The following is a 17483-nucleotide window of genomic DNA, read 5'->3' as shown; positions in this document are numbered from 1 at the left end:
TCTGCTAACCAGAATCTGCTTAAATACCTTCCTAGGCTTCCTATTGCCCTTAGGATGAAGAACAAAGTTCCTAACTGAGTTCACCAAAAGGTCCTTCAAGACTTGACCCCAATCTCCTTCTCTAGCCTCATGCTTTTCCAGCCCCCATTCTGCGCCCCTCGACAGCATTTACATTGACATTGCTCATTGCCCTGAATGTCTTTCTGCTGTGTGTTCCTACACGGCCCTTGACTCTCCCCATTGTAGCATTTATGGACTTAATTGTAAATTGTTTCATGTCTTCTCCACCAAATTCCATGAAAATAGGAGCCATGTTCGTCTTGCTCACTCTTCCATCCATAGTGCCCAGCACTAACAGACTACTCGACAATATTAAATAAGTCATGAAATCATAACTTCACAAACTCCTGTTGTCATCAGGCCATCTGGGGTGATCTAAATGACTAGGAACAGGATCACAGGGTAGGACATGATATGGGGGGACAGGACCGCCCCCAACCCAAACTAATCTGGCGTGGAAATGCTTTTTTCCTAGGAAGAGAGTGGAGGGAAAAGACGGAGGGGTTCTAAGGTGGTGTAAATGCTTCCTAAGGACTGCCCTCTGGGGTCTCATGGTATCGCAGGCTCCTCACACCCCACCACCCCTGGGGCCAACTGCTTGGCCAGCCACACTGTCCTCAGAGTGTTCCAGCAAAGTCAGCAGAGACCCAGCAGATGGAGGAAATAATGGGAGAAAAGAGTGGAAAGTGGGAATGGGGAATGGGTTCACAATGCATTTGTTCAGGGATCTTTACTCATTCTGTGATGAAGAGAAGGTGACACTTCATTGGCTCACTGGGGGTCTAGGAGACTTGGGCTTGGCTGAAGAGGGACAGACACTCAGGGCGGGGCTCCGTGTCATCAGCTTATCAGACAGCCGCCTTTCTCTTTGAAGGGATTCTTGTCCTCAGGGATCCCTTTGAGAAAAGGGTCGTTTCCTGCTTGGGCCTCCACATACTCCTTGATTTCCTTTCCCGCTTTGGAAATCTGTGAGAATACAAAAAATGTTTTAGGTCCTTGCTACTTTCTCTGGATCCATGATTTGGTCAGTGCTGGAAAAACAGGCTTCTGGGCAGGGCAGAGACAGAGGCCAAAGAGGAGAAAGACACAGGGGACAGACAGATGTTCGGGGGTGTGAGTTCCTCGATCTGACCCATAACACTGACCCTGACCTTCATGGACTGCTTGGCCAGAGCCAGCCCAGATGCAGGGCTGGACACACTGAGCTCTCCAAGGCCCTGAGGCTCTCTCTTGTGCTGAGGGAGGCTGGCACCTTCACAGAGTCAACCCCAGCCTTTCTCTGCATCCTATCCCATCCCAGAGGTACCTCCTGCTGCTTCTGCGGCCCTGGAACAGTCCCACCACCCTTTCTGGTCACTTCCTCCTTCCTGGGGCTCATCAGGAACAGGAAGGGAAGAGCAGGGATGGGGCGAGGAGGCTCACCGGAATTCTTGTGTTTTTCACTTCCTTCTTTAGCTGCTCCACCTCCATCTTCAACAGATCCTTCTCGCTGAGATCCTGGGCCATCCTGCCCTAGACAGACCTGATCCTGGAAAGGATTCAGCAGCCAGGATCATAAATCTCATCAGCTCTCCCAGCTCCCTCCACACCTCAACTTCTAGCATCTCCCCTGCCATATCCCTCAGTTCAGGCCCCTCATCATTCAACAGATATTCACTCCATCCTTGCACGCCCTGCCTCTTCGAGAGCCTGGGCTCAGGAGGGGAGGAAACTCCCAGTCTGATGGGAAAGGGACAATTTTTGCCTTTGGATTGACTGTCTACGGAGGAAATCTGGATTATCTGTCTACAGAGCCATCTGTCTGTCTGTCTACAGAGGAAACAGAGAAGAAAGAAGAAGGAGTTTCTTTCGGAGAGGAAGATCTGGGAAGCAATATTATTGTTTCATATAGTGACTCAGAGTTTTCCTCTTTCTCTACAAGTCCAGCACGGGAGAGTATACAATAATGTTCAAGAGAAGGGGGTCTTGGCCAGGCATGGTGGCTCACCCCTATAATTCCAGCACTTTGGGAGGCCGAGGTGGGAGGATCGCTTGAGCCCAGGAGTTCAAGATCAGCCTGGCCAACATGGCGAAACCTCGTCTCTACAAAAGATAGAAAAATTAGCCAGGGTTGGTGGTGAGTGCCTGTAATCGCAGCTACTCAGAAGTCTGAGGTACGAGAATCGCTTGAACCCAGGAGGCGAAGGTTGCAGTGAGCTGAGATCATGCCACTGCACTCTAGCCTGGGTGACAGAGTGCAACTGTCTCAAAAAATAAAAAAAGATCCCGGGTGCAGTGTCTCGTGCCTGTAATCCCAGCACTTTGGGAGGACAGGCAGATCACCTGAGGTCGAAGGTTTGAGACCAGCCTCGCCAACATGGTGAAACCCCATCTCTACTAAAAACACAACAAATAGGCAAGCGTGGTGGCGGGCACCTGTAATCCCAGCTACTCAGGAGGCTGAGGCAGAAGAATTGCTTGAACCCAGAAGACGGAGGTTGCAGTGAGCCGAGATCACACCACTGCACTCCAGCTTAGGCAACAAGAGTGAGACTCCGTCTCAAAAAAAAAAAAAAAAAAAAAAAAGAGAGACAAGGGGGTCTGGAGCTTGCCAGACTCCAACTCTGATCCCAGCTCTGCTGCTTCCTTACTGCTTCCTTAGTGTGGCCTTAGGGAAGTCACTCAACTTCTTTGAGTATTTCCCCAGCTGCAGATGGATATTAAAAAAACCTACCACATGCAATTATTGTGGGTACTAAGAAAATAATGTCTATAAAATATTATAATATACTACCTGGCACATAATGAACACTTAATACACTTATTATCACTAATAATGCTATTGTTATTATTATCACTGCAGGGTTATCAGGAAGGCCTGCCTGGTGCCTAGCCCCAGTGATACTAAGGGTAGATCCCAGCCCAGTGCAACCTCAGCACCTCTCACCTGCCACAGAAGAACACACTTTCCAAGTCACTTGTCCTGGACTCAGGTAAGATAGTGTTTGAGCCTCCTAGTTCTTCATCAGCTGAAAATCTTCAGATAAAGCAGATGGCCTGGAAACCAAAATCTCTAATGCCTAAGCTGATCATAGGCTCAAAGTTCTAAGCCCATCACCCGCCTGAGCCTTCAAGCCCTCACTGCCGCAGAGAGACAGACATTCTCCCCACAAAAACAAACTTGAAAACAGAAGCCACCTTTTCACCACCTTGCCCTGTGTTAGCCTCACTCTTTTGGTGACCTCACTAGCTTAGAGCCTGCAGCGCTTCTATTTCCCCACCTCCACCTCACAGCCCCGCCTGCCCCCTTTTGCTTGCTTTCTCCTCCTTCCCTTCCCACCTCTGAGCATGCTCTGAGGCTGTCCTTCCTCCTGCGGCAAGTCCTACACCGGCCCCTAACCTCCCTAACCAAGGTGCCTTGTGCGCCCACTGGATCCCCACTGTTTCACCTTATGAAGTTCTGCTAGCTCACTCTTCATCCACTCATTCAATAAATATGTACTTGCTCACCATGCTGTGCCACTTAGTACTTGGGGCATGGCCACCTCTAATGCCTCTGTTCAAGCTTCTTTGCTGCCACACCTCCCTCTGAGTCCTGAATGTGGGTTCCTGAGCACAGGACCCATATTCTGTTTTTTTCTTGCTCTCCCCCAAGGACCACCCAAGGGCTATGCCATTTAACAGACATTGAGCTCCTGCTCTGGCTGACACCCATCCAATGACAAGGGACCTGCTGAAGGAGCAAAAGTTAAGGGACCAATATGGTCGGTGGGAGGTCCTCTTACTCTCCTGTCTCTAGGATGACAGGCTTGGTGGTAGGAGGGGCAGAGAGGAGGCCTGCGGTCCATCCTAACTTCCCTGCTCCAGGACCCAGTCCAACTCTCAGCTGGGAGCTCTAGGAGTTTGAAATCAGGACAGGATCCTGGAGGTCGTCTGGTCCAACTGTCCTGTTAATGCATGAACTACAGCCCATACCTCCTAGGCAGGCTCAGTGCTCTGTCCACCGCTGCTTCCTAAAACCAACAAATTGATCTGGAATTTGAACCTGGTGCTTCTCAAATCCAAGTCCTTCCTGTTGTCTAATCTGAGTTCCTCACATTACACTTGGTCAATTTCATCTCGTCCTGCCTTCATGAGCACAGAGCATGTAGGGCAGATCTTCATCACACACTACCCTTCGCAGGCTTACTAACACCCCTCTGGGACCTCTCTAGTCATGTCTTCCCGGTGTCCAACCCTGACCCCTCTTGCTGCCACATCGGCTGTTTTCTATTTTTGCTGTGCTACCGTCCCACAGTCCTCTCTGGTATGACCAGTCTCCATATCCTATCCACCCTCCACTCCCCTGTCCCTTGGTGACTCATCCCCGAGCTTCCCAAGGAAGCCCCCACCCTCTGCCCTTTCCTCCCGCCTTCCATGAGTGGAAAATCCACCTCCACCCCCTATAGCAGGCCAGCCCCCTTCCTCCCCAGTCTCCCACCCCATCCCCCCACCAACCAGTTTCCTCTCCAGGACCAGGGAGCAATCACAGCTGCCCCGACCTTGGCTTCCTCTGCTGGGTGGGATTGGGGGCTGGGCCCCCAAATGGGCCCCTGGCTTCCCCCTTCCTCTGGGCAGGGGACAGAGAGGCACAGGCTCGGGGAGCAGGACTGACTTCCTCTTGTCCCGGAATGAGCATGCCTGCCCTTTGCAAGCAGGTTTGGGTCTCACGCAGAGGAAACCAAAAGCAGTAAGAGGGAGGGAAGGCAGAACAACCAATCAAGGGCAGGGTGAGACTCAAAACGAGCGGGCTCCCTGGGGAGCCAGACAGAGGCTGGGGGTGATGGCGGAGCTACAGCAGCTGCAGGAGTTTGAGATCCCCACGGGCCGGGAGGCTCTGAGGGGCAACCACAGTGCCCTGCTGCGGGTTGCTGACTACTGCGAGGACAACTATGTGCAGGTAGGTAGAGCGGGCGGAGGACTGACACCCCAGCCCCTGGAGGGCGGACCCTGAGCCCAGCCCCAAGTGGGGCCCTGGGAGCCATCCTGACAGTGCTTGTCTTGGGCCTTGGCTGAGAAATCCTCCCACTCCAGACTTTAGCTTCATCCCAGACCCCAATACTTAACTCTGACCCCATACTGCCCAAGCCCCCACTGTGCGCTTTCTGTCTCGCCTCAGAGATGTCTGGGACAGACAGTGCGATTCCATCCTGTTCTCAGATGTCACTGCAGGTTCATCCTTCTGAGTCCCCCAGGTCGATCCAGAGACCCAAAGCCTCCGTCCTCACACAGATGCTGGCGATCATTCTATTTCCAGGCCAGCTCTGGGTGACGCTTCAGAAGAACTTCCCAAACAGCACAGTGAACCTGAGATGGACCCTGAGTTTGGGAGAGTGGGGATAAGGCAGAGTAGGCTGGGCTAAAGAGAGGGGATCTCATGCAGAGGGAGGGGGATGGCCCACATGACTGCTGGGAGCAGGCTACTAGCAAAAGATAAGGAGGTAGCATTGTAGAACAGTTTTTAAATTGTGTGGTTGTCCTGGGGCTGAGAGTATAGATTCCTGGATTCAGGGAGGAGAGGCAAGGCAACTTAGCCATGATGGAAATCACTTCTGTTATTTCATTAATCTGTACAACTACCTTGTGAGACACGTATTATAATTCCTATTTTACACATGTGGAAACAGTAGCTCAGGGAGGTGAGGTGACTTGTCCAAGGCCGCACAGCTCCAAACAGCAGAGCCAGGCATTCCCGTATTTTTGCTCTTGTTGCCCAGGCTGGAGTGCAATGGCTTGATCTCGACTCACTATAACCTCCACCTTCCGGGTTCAAGAGATTCTCCTGCCTCAGCCTCCTGAGTAGCTGGAATTACAGGCATGTACCACCATGCCTGGCTAATTTTATATTTTTAGTAGAGACAGGGTTTTGCCATGTTGGTCAGTCTGGTCTCGAACTCCTGACACCTCAGGTGATCCACCTGCCTCGGCCTCTCAAAGTTCTGGGATTATAGGAGTGAGCCACCATGCCCGGCCAGTCTTTTTTTTTTTTTTTTTTCTTTTTTTGAGACAGGGTCTCCTCTGTCGCTCAGGCTAGAGTGCTGTGGCATGATCGTAGCTCACATAGCTTCACTGCAGCCTTGAACTCCTAGGCTCAAGCAATCCTCCCACCTCAGCCTTCTGAGTAACTGGGACTACAGGCGCATGCCACCATGCCTGGCTAATTTTTTTTATTTTATTTTGTAAAGACAGGGTCTCCATATGTAGCCCAGGCTGGTCTTGAACTCCTGGCCTCAAGTGATCTGCCCACCTTGGTCTCCCAAAGTTCTGGGATTACAGGCGTAAGCCACCACATTTGGGCTTACCTGACTCCTGACGCCAAGCCCTTTCCTCTCCATCTTTCTGCCTCCCTACACACTATGTGACTTTACGACAGTTTATTTGCACTCTCTGTACCCGGTTTCCTCTGCTCCCTGAAGAGCTGCAGGCTAACCTTGTTACCCCTTGGGCAAAACTTTATTTTTCTAACCTGTACTAACCGAACTATGAGAACAGGCATAGAGACCTCGTAGCATAGTAAGAATGTTGAAAAAAGAAATAAATGAGGAACAAGTGCTCATGGGAAATGGCAGATTAAAGAGAGTCAGTGATGACAGCAGTTAAAACTCTCTGGACCCTTCCTTTGGGCCAGGCATGTCACCAGCATGGCCTCCCTTCATCCTCATCTGAAGTCCAGTGAGGCGAGTCCCATTCTCACTTCACAATGAGGAAGCTGAGGTTTGGAAAGGTTAAGTCACTTTCCCAGAGGTCTCCTAGCTAGTGTCAGAGCCTGAATTCAAACCCAGAAATCTGATTCCAGAGCCCACTCCCTATGCCACTAACTGAAAATGCTACTCTGGGTATCATTTCGGTCTGTGTAGTTGTTGAATGACCACCTGCAGATGAGACAGAATGAGGCTTGCAAACCAGCGCATCCTCCTAGCACAGAAAGGCATGTTCCCTCTACGGACAAGGATCCAAGCAGTCCTTTCCATTCCTTCCATAACTTCTGCACACCTCAAAGAGCTTCCGCAGGGCTCTCATTTGCACACACAGTGTTCACACACAATTTGGGGTCACAAAGACCTAAGTCCAGTTTCCAGCTCTGCCACCTACCAACTACAGGAACTGTGGCAAGTTCCTCCTCTGATTCTCATGCCTGCCTTCAGGGGTGGCTCCATGGGTTCAATATAAAAATGTATCAAAGCATTTAGCCTAGTGCCAACCCCTTCAGAAGAGCAGGATAAATGGCAGCTCTTACCATGACTATCATCATCATTATCATTCATTGGAAAGATGGATAATAAGAATCAGTTCTAAGGAGGAGAAGCTGTCCTTGCAAAAATACATGGCGTGAGAAGCCTTGACCCAACTTGGAATCCTTGGATTCCTGCTTCTTTCCTGCAGAACAATAACTACTAGAACACACAACCTGTTACCTTTCCTGGCCTTTCTGAGGATCTTTGTCTAGGCAAATGCCTAGGAAGTTTATGGATCTCAGAACTGCTGTTACCTAAGGCCTGATTCCCCTACCCTCCATCCCCATCTGCAGCCCCTCTCTCCCCACACCACCCAGATGCTAGGAAACCCATGGGGAATTAGGGAAGGCAGACCAGGGTCACCTGCAGAGTTCTCCGCCAGGGTTGACTGACTTTACAGACAGGGTAATTTGCATGACGAACAAGCACTCAGCCGCAGAGATGGATCTCAGATGCTTGTCCCCGCAGACCTAACTTTGGGCCAGGAGCAAAGCCAGGGGTCAGTAGGTGTTCAGGCTCCAGGTGCCCAGAGCTGGGCCCAAGCAGACACTTTTCCTGTTTGGGCCAACAATTCCACATGTCAGTTTGGGGAGGAAACTGTACAGGAGAAGGCAGGCAAGCTAAGAAATCTGGGTGGAGATGGAGGAGTAGTCACTGCTCAGTTCTGGGCCTGTTTCCTCATTTGGTAAAGGAAGGTCCTGAACTAAATCAAGACCTGCTATCCTGTCTGGTTTTAATATCCTGGGTTGATTTCTTTGCCTTTTCAAGATTCTTGGTGACATATGCTGAGGAGATGTAAGTTTTGTTGCATACGCTGATGAGATGTAAATAAACATGCAAATGAGCATCTCTTTCCTGCTGTTGGAAAAGATAGACAGGGAGGAGAGAGCCACCGCATGGGCTTCCGGGGAGGTCCTGGCTCAGGCTCCATTAGAGGCTCCCAGGTGTCTCTCAGACCTTGCTCTGAGAGTTTGTAGGTCTGCTCGCCATTGACAGGCCCTGAGGGGCATCTGAGGGCTCAAGGAAGGGGATCCCAGTGTGTACCCTTGCCTGTTGGCCCACTGGCCCTACCCTAGATTCACCCTGGACTTGCCCCCTACCTGCGTTAGAAAGGTACAGGCTAGAGTATGGCAACTCCATGACCCAACAAGAGATGAGGAAGCTGCCTGGGGAACCAAACGACCAGAGAAGTTTTGCCCTAGCCCCCACTGCCTGATCTGGGACCAAAAAAAATTTCTTGGCCAGGCACAGTGGCTCACGCCTATAATCCCAGCACTTTGGGAGGCCAAGGTGGGCAGATCACCTGAGGTCGGGAGTTTGAGATCAGCCTGACCAACATGGAGAAACCCCATCTCTACTAAAAATACAAAAAAATTAGCTGGGTGTGGTGGTGCATGCCTGTAATCCCAGCTACTCGCGAGGCTGAGGCAGGAGAATCGCTTGAACCTGGGAGGCGGAGGTTGCAGTGAGCTGAGATCGTGCCATTGCACTCCAGCCTGGGCAACAAGAGCGAAATTCCATCTCAAAAAACAAACGAACAAACAAAAAAACTTCTTGCCTTCAGCCACTGCCTGCTTACCCCTCCTGCACTGACTGGCAGTGTGACCCTGGCCAGTGTCTGGCACAGTGCCTAGAATACAGTGACAATGTGCCCAGAGAATGTTTGGGATCCCATTCGACCTGCTAATTAACTCACAAGTGCGTATTTGTGAAGAATCTTCTGCGTGTTGGGTGTGATTCCATGATGGGATACAGGATGAAACAGACAAGCTCCCTGCTCTCATGACACTTCCATTTAAGGGAGGGTGGGTAGATAATAAAAAAAAAAATTCATAGATAATGTTTGATAGTGCTAAATGCCATGAAGAAAAGAGAATAAGGTAAATATGATAAAGAGGCAGTGAAGGCATGGGCTGGGGGAAATCTTAGTGTGGTGAAGGAAGGTGTTTCTGGGAAACTGAGGCCTGCTAATAAGGATTCTGAAAATAAGTACAGCATGTGCCAAGGCCCCGAGGCAGAAACAGTTCAGCTTGTTCAGGGAAACCCAATGGCCAATGTGGCTGGAGGGGAGAGTGGGAGAGGGGGAGTGATGAAGAGAAAGGCAGGAGCCAGACCTGGAGGGGCTATATGTAGGCCACGGTTGGAAGCTTGAATTTTATCCTCAGGGTATTAGAAAGCTATTAGAGGGAATGAATGAATAAAGTCCCTCTGTTCTGGGCCTCAGTTTCCTTATTTGAATTCCCAAACACCAATCTGCAGACTGGAGCTAAACAAAGAGTCACATGGAAAGCTTTTTTTTGGTTTGTTTTTGAGACAGGGTCTCACTCTGTCATCCAGGCTGGAGAGAAGTGATGTGATTTTGGCTCACTGCAACCTCTGACTCCTGGGTTCAAGTGATTTTTTTTTTTTTTTTTTGAGACGGAGTCTCGCTCTGTCGCCCAGGCTGGAGTGCAGTGGCGCGATCTCGGCTCACTGCAAGCTCCGCCTCCTGGGTTCACGCCATTCTCCTGCCTCAGCCTCCCGAGTAGCTGGGACTACAGGCGCCCACAACCGCGCCCGGCTAATTTTTTGTATTTTTAGTAGAGACGGGGTTTCACCGTGGTCTCGATCTCCTGACCTTGTGATCCGCCCGCCTCGGCCTCCCAAAGTGCTGGGATTACAGGCGTGAGCCACCGCGCCCGGCAGGTTCAAGTGATTCTTATGCCTCAGCCTCCTGAGTAGCTGGGATTACAGGCACGCACCACCATGCCTGGCTAATTTTTGTATTTTTAGTAGAGACGAGGTTTTGCCATTGTAGCCAGGCTGGTCTTGAACTCCCGACCTCAAGTGATTTGCCTGCCTGGGCCTCCCAAAGTAGTGGGATTATAGGCGTGAGCCACTGCGCCTGACATGGTTTGTTGTGTTTAAGAATGTCGGCTGGGTGCGGTGGCTCACGCCTGTAATCCCAACACTTTGGGAGGCCGAGGCGGGCAAATCACCTGAGGTCGAGAGTTTGAGACCACCAGCCTGATCAACGTGGAGAAGCCCTGTCTCTACTAAAAAAAAAAAAAAATACAAAATAAGCCGAGCATGGTGGTGCTTGCTTACAATCCCAATTACTTGGGTGGCTGAGGCAGGAGAATCGTTTGAACCCGGAAGGCGGAGGTTGCGGTGAGCCGAGATCGCACCACTGCACTCCAGCCTGGGCAACAGGAGCGAAACTCTGTCTCCAGAAAAAAAAAAAAAAAAAAAAAAAAATAGAATGTCTGCTCTAGCCAGTGTTGCCTTCCTCTTTCCTTTCTACTATTCACCCCCACTCCAACCCCTAAAAGGACAGCCTGTTACTGAAGTCTTCAGGAGGGTGGTACCATCATCTGTACTCAGTCCTCAGCTTGACTGTTTGAGAATGGGTATCTTTCCCTCCCTTTGCATCTGTTCCCCAAGGCTGCAGATTCACTTTTTTAAAGTGAATTTAAAGTGATGTTGTAGCTAGTCCCTCTTGCTACAACATAATTCTGCTGAGAGCCAACGCAAACATCTAAGGGTTGCGGCTCTGTCCCAATCCAGCGCCTATTTTCCCTAAATCCTCTCCCATCCCACCCCAGCCAGCCAAGGACCCAGTGGAAGATGCTGGCCCTTAGGCCAGGGCTGTGTGTATTTCAGGCCACAGACAAGCGGAAGGCGCTGGAGGAGACCATGGCCTTCACTACCCAGGCACTGGCCAGTGTGGCCTACCAGGTGGGCAACCTGGCCGGGCACACACTGCGAATGTTGGACCTGCAGGGGGCCGCCCTGCGGCAAGTGGAAGCCCGTGTAAGCACGCTGGGCCAGGTAAGGGGTGTGGGGCGTGGGAAGGCGTCTTGCATCAGGCCTCAACTCTTCAGCCCGACTCAGACATTTTCTACATCAAAAGTTCCTTCCTGCTTTCCCCCATGTCCAAATGCCCAACTCTACAGCAGAAGGTTGGCACTTTCCAAGCTTTTTGGACCTCCTTATCTCTGTGGCTATGCTACAAATTCCCCGAAGGCAGAGCTTTTTCTTTCTTGGAATTCTATCCTGGACATTAGAAAGTAATATCTACCAATCAGAGCAGCGGCATATACAGGAAAGAAGCAAATGAACCCTGTTTGCATCTAAATACAAGCAGTGCCTTAATAAATATCCTAGACCCAGGGTGCTAGCTTGACAAGGTCATCTTCAGCCCTGGAAGCACTGCCAGCACCATACAGTATACACCCTCCACCCTGCCACAGTGTTCTAGCGCACACACCCTCCTTCCTTCCTGGATCCTTGACCGAGGAATTGCCCCATAAAGCACATGCACAGACCCAGCCACACATTCAGCCTGGCCTGTGCATCACCCACATGTTCAGTGGGTGGGGTGTGCCTTTTCCTCTCCCCCCGCAGACCAGAGTTCCCACCCTTTCGAACTGTAGGCTTTCTCCATGGAACATTCTGAGAGGAAGTCAGTTCACTTATTTGTCCCCCAAAGCTGGTCAAGCCACCATTCTCTGCCACCTCCATATTTTCCCCCTCTGCTCCCAAGCCAGCCCAGTGCTTGTCTCTTCCCGGCATCCCCAGGGATGTTGTGTTTTCTCTTTTCCTCCTGTTCCTGCTCAGCTAATAATAACCCTTACTCTTTCCACCAGGAAGTGGCTCCAAAGTGGCTTCATCCTTTCCTGCCACTTTTCCCAATTGCTATGTAGCCTGGTGGGGGAGCGGGGGGAGGGGAAGGGCCCTCTTTTTCTAGACCTCGTTGCCTCCCATGGTCCCTACCCCCAGCCCAAAGTCTCTATCTTCTTCCTCCTTAGGGGGAAGGGCATTGGACACAGACCACCCCTCTCTGTCACCTTGAACCCTGTCATGCAGATGGTGAACATGCACATGGAGAAGGTGGCCCGAAGGGAGATCGGCACCTTAGCCACTGTCCAGCGGCTGCCCCCAGGCCAGAAGGTCATCGCCCCAGAGAGCCTACCCCCTCTCACGCCCTACTGCAGGAGACCCCTCAACTTTGGCTGCCTGGACGACATTGGCCATGGGATCAAGGTAGAGAGAGGGACCCTCTTCTTTCCCTCCAACCCACCCTCTCGTGCCTTGTGGCCCTTTTCCCTCCAGACCCCCAGTTCTCCTGCACATTTTGTCCCAACTTGCCACTGCTTTCTTTCCCCACTCCCTGAAGCCACCACTCTGAGCTCTTCTCCCTCTCCCTAGATTTTGTAATCCCTCCCTCCAAAACTGGTCTGTACCGTCCTCAGAGGATCTGCTGAGTGTGAGATCCTGAGCACCCCTCGCCCCCCCGCCCTGCCCCTGTGCCACCGGGCATGTGGGAAGGGGAAGAGGGGGAAGGGAGGATGTCAGGGTGTGCATGAGAATGGCTCCCAGCCACATGAGAACAGCAACTTCCTCTGTCTGGGGGTTTGAGGTCACTGCACTGAGCAGTCACCCCACAGCTGCTTTGGTGAGAAGAAGCGGGGATGCAGCCACACAAAGGGGACTTGGTGAAGAGAGGGGAGCATGGCGCTGGCGTCTTCTCAGCCCACGTCCTTCTGCGAGGTCGGAGAGGGCACGCACTCACACCCGTCCCGTCTTCAATTCCTGTCTCCACACCTTGACATTTCTGTATTGAAATGAACCCCTTGATATCCTGAACTTATCAGCCACCCTTAAAGGGGAAACCACACTCTCCCCTTCAACCACCAGGCCTCCTCCCCACCAGTAAGGTCTCTGTTGTCCAACTTATATTCTTTTTTTTTTTTTTTTGAGATGGAGTTTCACTCTTGTTGTCCAGGTTGGATTGCAATGGCGTGATCTTGGCTCACTGCAACCTCCACCTCCTGGGTTCAAGTGATTCTCCTGCCTCAGCCACCCGAGTAGCTGGGATTACAGGTGCCTGCCACCATGCCTGGCTAATTTTTTTTTTTTTTTTTTTTTTTGTATTTTTAGTAGAGATGGAGTTTCTCCATGTTGGCCAGGCTGGTTTTGAACTCCTGAACTCAGGTGATCTGCTTGCCTCAGCCACCCAAAGTGCTGGGATTACAGGCGTGAACCACCGCTCCCAGCCCAACTTATATTCTTTGTGCTTCAGCTCAAATCCCTTTCGTCTTGCCCCTGGTGAAGCCTATGAGGTAACACTGTACCCACCCCTTGGGGAAGTCCCATTGGTAACAGAAGTTCCCTCTTTCATGTGGGTGTGCGCCCTGTCATTTGCACATCCCCTCTAAGTGGCCTGGGTCCTGCTCCTCTCTGCCCTAACTCCCCAAAGCCAATTCCACAAATCTTCGAAAATGACAGGTGGGACACTTCTAAGTGTGATGTGTCCTCTCCTTTCCCCACCGCCTCCTCAGCCCAATCAAAGTTAGGGACTACTAAGCCAGGGCCTCAGCTTCCTGGGCTCTGAGATGGTTTGGAGGAGGGACAGGGGTGCCGGGCCCACTCAATCCGCTGTGGCTGTGCAGAGGAAGTGGCTGTCGGCTTTGGTAGAATTGAGTCCCAGAACCCAGGCAATGACAAGGGGGTAGCTTGGGGGAAGTGTAGGAGAGGGCCCTGAGAAGTGGAAGTGGGAACTGGCCATGCTGGGCTCTCCCTCCCGGTTCTCGTCCGCCCCTCCTCCATTTCCTCTTGGGGATGAGGGTGGGGAGCGGCCTCTCACCCCAAATGTCAGCCCTACCTCCCGCTCCCTCGCAGGACCTCAGCACGCAGCTGTCAAGGACAGGCACCCTGTCTCGAAAGAGCATCAAGGCCCCTGCCACACCCGCCTCCGCCACATTGGGGTGAGGCCTCGCCAACTAGCCTAGCCCTACCCCGCGCGACCCTGAAACTCTCCTCCCCCAGCCTCGCCACCCACCCCTGGCGCCTGGGTGCTCAGGCCGTCATGCTGGATGCCTGGCGCCAAACCTCCCCCTCGGCCACATGCCTTTCCTGCTCACACCCGACCCCTGCTGGCCAGAAGCCTTCCTCCTTCCTCCTAATACCCACTCCCCGACCCCCGCCAGGAGACCACCCCGGATTCCCGAGCCAGTGCACCTCCCGGTGGTACCCGACGGCAGACTCTCCGCCGCCTCCTCCGCCTCTTCCCTGGCCTCGGCAGGGTGAGACCTACAAGCCTGCGTGGGAGGGTGAGGGGTGGGAGGTGGCTTTCGAGAGGGGCCTCCTGCCAATGGTCATAGTGACTCCTGGGCTTGAAAGGACCCAGTTAGTCCTGGGTCACACGTGCAGGGCTGGGTTCAGGATTGGAGGGGTGGGGCCAGCTGGGGATGCTGCATTAGGGAAGGCGTGTCGCCAACCGGGCCGAGCCCCGCTTTCTCTGGTGTTCAGCAGCGCCGAAGGTGTCGGTGGGGCCTCCATGCCCAAGGGGCAGGCAGCACCTCCAGCCCCACCTCTCCCCAACTCCTTGGACCCACCTCCTCCACCAGCAGCCGTCGAGGTGTTCCAGCGGCCTCCCCCGCTAGAGGAGTTGTCCCCACCCCCACCGGGTAAGGAGCTCCGCCCCCTTCTTCTTCCCAACCGTGGGGTCGCTTTTCCGCCTCCTGCCATTCCCCAGCCCACCTCTCTTGGATCTGCCCCAGCCAGCCTCAGTGAATGCCTCCTCCATGGAGCGCAGCACGGGAGCGAAAGGAGGCGGAGGAAGTGAACTAACATAACTTAGCGCCTGCTGTATACCAGACCCTGTGTTCGAAGCTTCTCGTCCATTTTCTTATTTAAACTTAATCCTGGCCGGGCGCGATGGCTCATGCCTGTAAACTCAGCACTTTGGGAGGCCGAGGCGGGCGGATTACCTGAGGTCGGGAGTTCGAGACCAGCCCGACCAAAATGGAGAAACCTGGGCTCTACTAAAAATACAAAATTAGCCGGGCGTGATGGCACATGCCTGTAATTCCAGCTACTTGGGAGGCAGAGGCAGGAGAATCGCTTGAACCCGGTAGGCAGAGGTTGCGGCTAGTGGAGATCCGGCCATTGCACTCCAGCCTGGGCAACAAGAGTGAAACTCCCTCTCAAAAATAATAATAAACTTAATCCTAAAGGCCAGGTGGGGTGGCTAACGGCCGTAATCCTAGCACTTTGGGGGGCTGTGGAGGGCAGATCACTTGAGGTCAAGAGTTTGAGACCAACCTGGCCAACATGGCTAAAAATACAAAAATTAGCCTGGCTGGTGGTGCATGCCTGTAATTCCAGCTACTCAGGAGGCTGAGGCAGGAGGATCACTTGAACCCGGGAGGCCTCCAGGCTGCAGTGAGCTGAGATCACCCCACTGCACTCCAATCTGGGTGACAGAGCGAGATTCCCTCTCAAAAAAATAAAATAAAACAAAACAAAATAAACTTAATCACGAGAGGGTCCTTAGCACTCTTCCTTAATAGATGAAGCCACTGAAGCTGAAGTTCAGTGACTTGCCCAAGAGCCACCCAGCTAATAAGAGGTAGAGTCTGACTGTCCTCTAGTGCTGGATCTTTCAGGGTTTACTGAGCACTTACTATGCGCTAGCACACCGTGGGAGGACCAGGACAGGAGAGGGCTGGAGGAAGATTGCATGAGATGGGTGCATTCTTTTTATTTTCTTTTCTTTTGAGATGGAGTCTCACTCTGTCATCCAGGTTGGTTGGAGTGCATTGGCAAGATCTCAGCTCACTGCAACCTCCACCTCCTGGGTTAAGCCATCCTCCTGCCTCAGTCTCCTGAGTAGCTGGAATTACAGGCGTGTACCACTATGTGCAGCTAATTTTTGTATTTTTAGTAGAGATGGGGTTTCACATGTTGGCCAGGCTGGTCTCGAACTCCTGACCTCAGGTGATCTGCCCACCTTGGCCTCCCAACGCGCCTGGCTGAGATGGGTGGATTCTGGGGCCCAGCTCTCGAGCAGATCCCTGACACACTGAAGGAGCTTCCTGTGCCACACTTACAGCCTTTCTGCTTTTCCCCCAAGACGAAGAGCTGCCCCTGCCACTGGACCTGCCTCCTCCTCCACCCCTGGATGGAGATGAATTAGGGCTGCCTCCACCCCCACCAGGCTTTGGGCCTGATGAGCCCAGCTGGGTGCCTGCCTCATACTTGGAGAAAGGTACCTGACTTCTGGGACTGAGGGGCACCGGATCCCACTTCCCAGCTTCTGCCTCTGTTGTCCTGACCCCCATTCTCCTCCCTCTGCAAAGGTGTGAATCTATCCCCCGGGCTCCCTACACAATTTTTCTGACGAACTGAGTTCAGAACAGAACTGGGGAGAGGGCAGCTGGCTTGGTATTAAATATTAACTAAGCTGGGGAGGGGTCCTAAAGGCTTGGAAGCCCCTCAAGATGGTCCCTAGAGTCTAGTACTTGAGACCCTGCATCCCCATGGCGGTGGGGGTGGGGGGGGGAGAGGGCAAGAGGCATATCTCACAGCACCCTCTTCTCTTGCCCTGCAGTGGTGACACTGTACCCATACATCGGCCAGAAGGACAATGAGCTCTCCTTCTCTGAGGGCACTGTCATCTGTGTCACTCGCCGCTACTCCGATGGCTGGTGCGAGGGCATCAGCTCAGAGGGGACTGGATTCTTCCCCGGAAACTATGTGGAGCCCAGCTGCTGACAGCCCAGGGCTCTCTGGGCAGCTGATGCCTGCACTGAGTGGGTTTCATGAGCCCCAGGCCAAAACCAGCTCCAGTCACGGCTGGACTGGGTCTGCCCAGCTCTTGGGCTGTGAGCTGTGTTCTGTCCCTCCTCCCATCGTGGAGGGAAGGGGTCCTGCGGAGAGAGAACTTACCCAGAGGCCTGTTGCAGATGGGGAAGAGCTGGAAACCAAGAAGTTTGTCAACAGAGGACCCCTACTCCATGCAGGGCAGGGTCTCCTGCTGCAAGTCTCAACTTTGAATAAAATGGATGACGTCCTGTGACTGCCCCACGGAGATAAGGGGCCAGGAGGGATTGAAAGGCATCCCAATTCTAAGGCTGCTGCTAATTACAGCCCCCAACCTCCAACCCACCAGCTGCCCCAGAAGCAGCATCTTCCCATTCCCTCAGTACCCACAAAGTGCAGCCCACATTGGACCCCAGACACCCCTCTGCAGCCATTGACTGCAACTTGTTCTTTTGCCCATTGCTTGCTGTGTGTGTGATGTGTTCATATGTGGCTGGGCACTTGCCCAAGAGTGGGAACCATCTCCCTGACTTAAGCGGGACTCTCCTAGAGCACCTCACTCTCAACTCAGACTGACGCGCC

At 52.7% G+C, this 17483-nt stretch overlaps 2 protein-coding genes across 20 annotated transcripts; one reads left to right on the top strand and one right to left on the bottom strand.

Annotated features, from left to right (window-relative positions):
* Positions 1-775: 775 nt before the first annotated feature.
* GNGT2 (G protein subunit gamma transducin 2) lies at positions 776-4751 on the bottom strand. Of its 6 annotated transcripts, none has more exons than XM_077968617.1 (4): positions 4581-4751; positions 2987-3096; positions 1483-1588; positions 776-1026 (listed from the first exon to the last, which is right to left on the bottom strand). In XM_077968617.1, the coding sequence occupies exons 3-4, from the start codon at positions 1564-1566 to the stop codon at positions 901-903; spliced, it is 210 nt and encodes a 69-aa protein (XP_077824743.1). In that variant the 5' UTR covers positions 1567-1588; positions 2987-3096; positions 4581-4751; the 3' UTR covers positions 776-900.
* Positions 4752-4843: 92 nt separating this feature from the next.
* On the top strand, positions 4844-17363 carry ABI3 (ABI family member 3). Of its 14 annotated transcripts, none has more exons than XM_077971267.1 (8): positions 4844-4978; positions 10956-11105; positions 12162-12338; positions 13977-14062; positions 14285-14380; positions 14610-14764; positions 16213-16347; positions 16690-17363. In XM_077971267.1, exons 1-8 carry the CDS (start codon positions 4862-4864, stop codon positions 16851-16853), a joined length of 1080 nt encoding a protein of 359 aa, XP_077827393.1. In that variant the 5' UTR covers positions 4844-4861; the 3' UTR covers positions 16854-17363. The 14 variants fall into 14 exon arrangements, with proteins under 14 accessions (XP_077827393.1, XP_077827389.1, XP_077827392.1 ...); XM_077971263.1 differs by having other exon boundaries at positions 16192-16347; XM_077971266.1 differs by having other exon boundaries at positions 14607-14764.
* Positions 17364-17483: the final 120 nt, after the last annotated feature.

This window comes from Macaca mulatta, chromosome 16, assembly GCF_049350105.2.
Source record: "Macaca mulatta isolate MMU2019108-1 chromosome 16, T2T-MMU8v2.0, whole genome shotgun sequence".
Classification (NCBI taxonomy): Eukaryota; Metazoa; Chordata; class Mammalia; order Primates; family Cercopithecidae; genus Macaca; species Macaca mulatta.
This window is presented reverse-complemented; position numbering and strand designations above follow the sequence as displayed.

Bases quoted from the DNA above. Each gene is read 5' to 3' on its own strand.
- ABI3 (XM_077971259.1), top strand. From the start codon at position 4,862: ATGGCGGAGCTACAGCAGCTGCAGGAGTTTGAGATCCCCACGGGCCGG. The intron at 14,381-14,609 runs GTGAGACCTACA...GGTGTTCAGCAG, and splicing joins TCTTCCCTGGCCTCGGCAGG to CGCCGAAGGTGTCGGTGGGG. The intron at 14,765-16,212 runs GTAAGGAGCTCC...TTTTCCCCCAAG, and splicing joins GTTGTCCCCACCCCCACCGG to ACGAAGAGCTGCCCCTGCCA.
- GNGT2 (XM_077968617.1), bottom strand. From the start codon at position 1,566: ATGGCCCAGGATCTCAGCGAGAAGGATCTGTTGAAGATGGAGGTGGAG. The intron at 1,027-1,482 runs GTGAGCCTCCTC...GTATTCTCACAG, and splicing joins TGAAAAACACAAGAATTCCG to ATTTCCAAAGCGGGAAAGGA.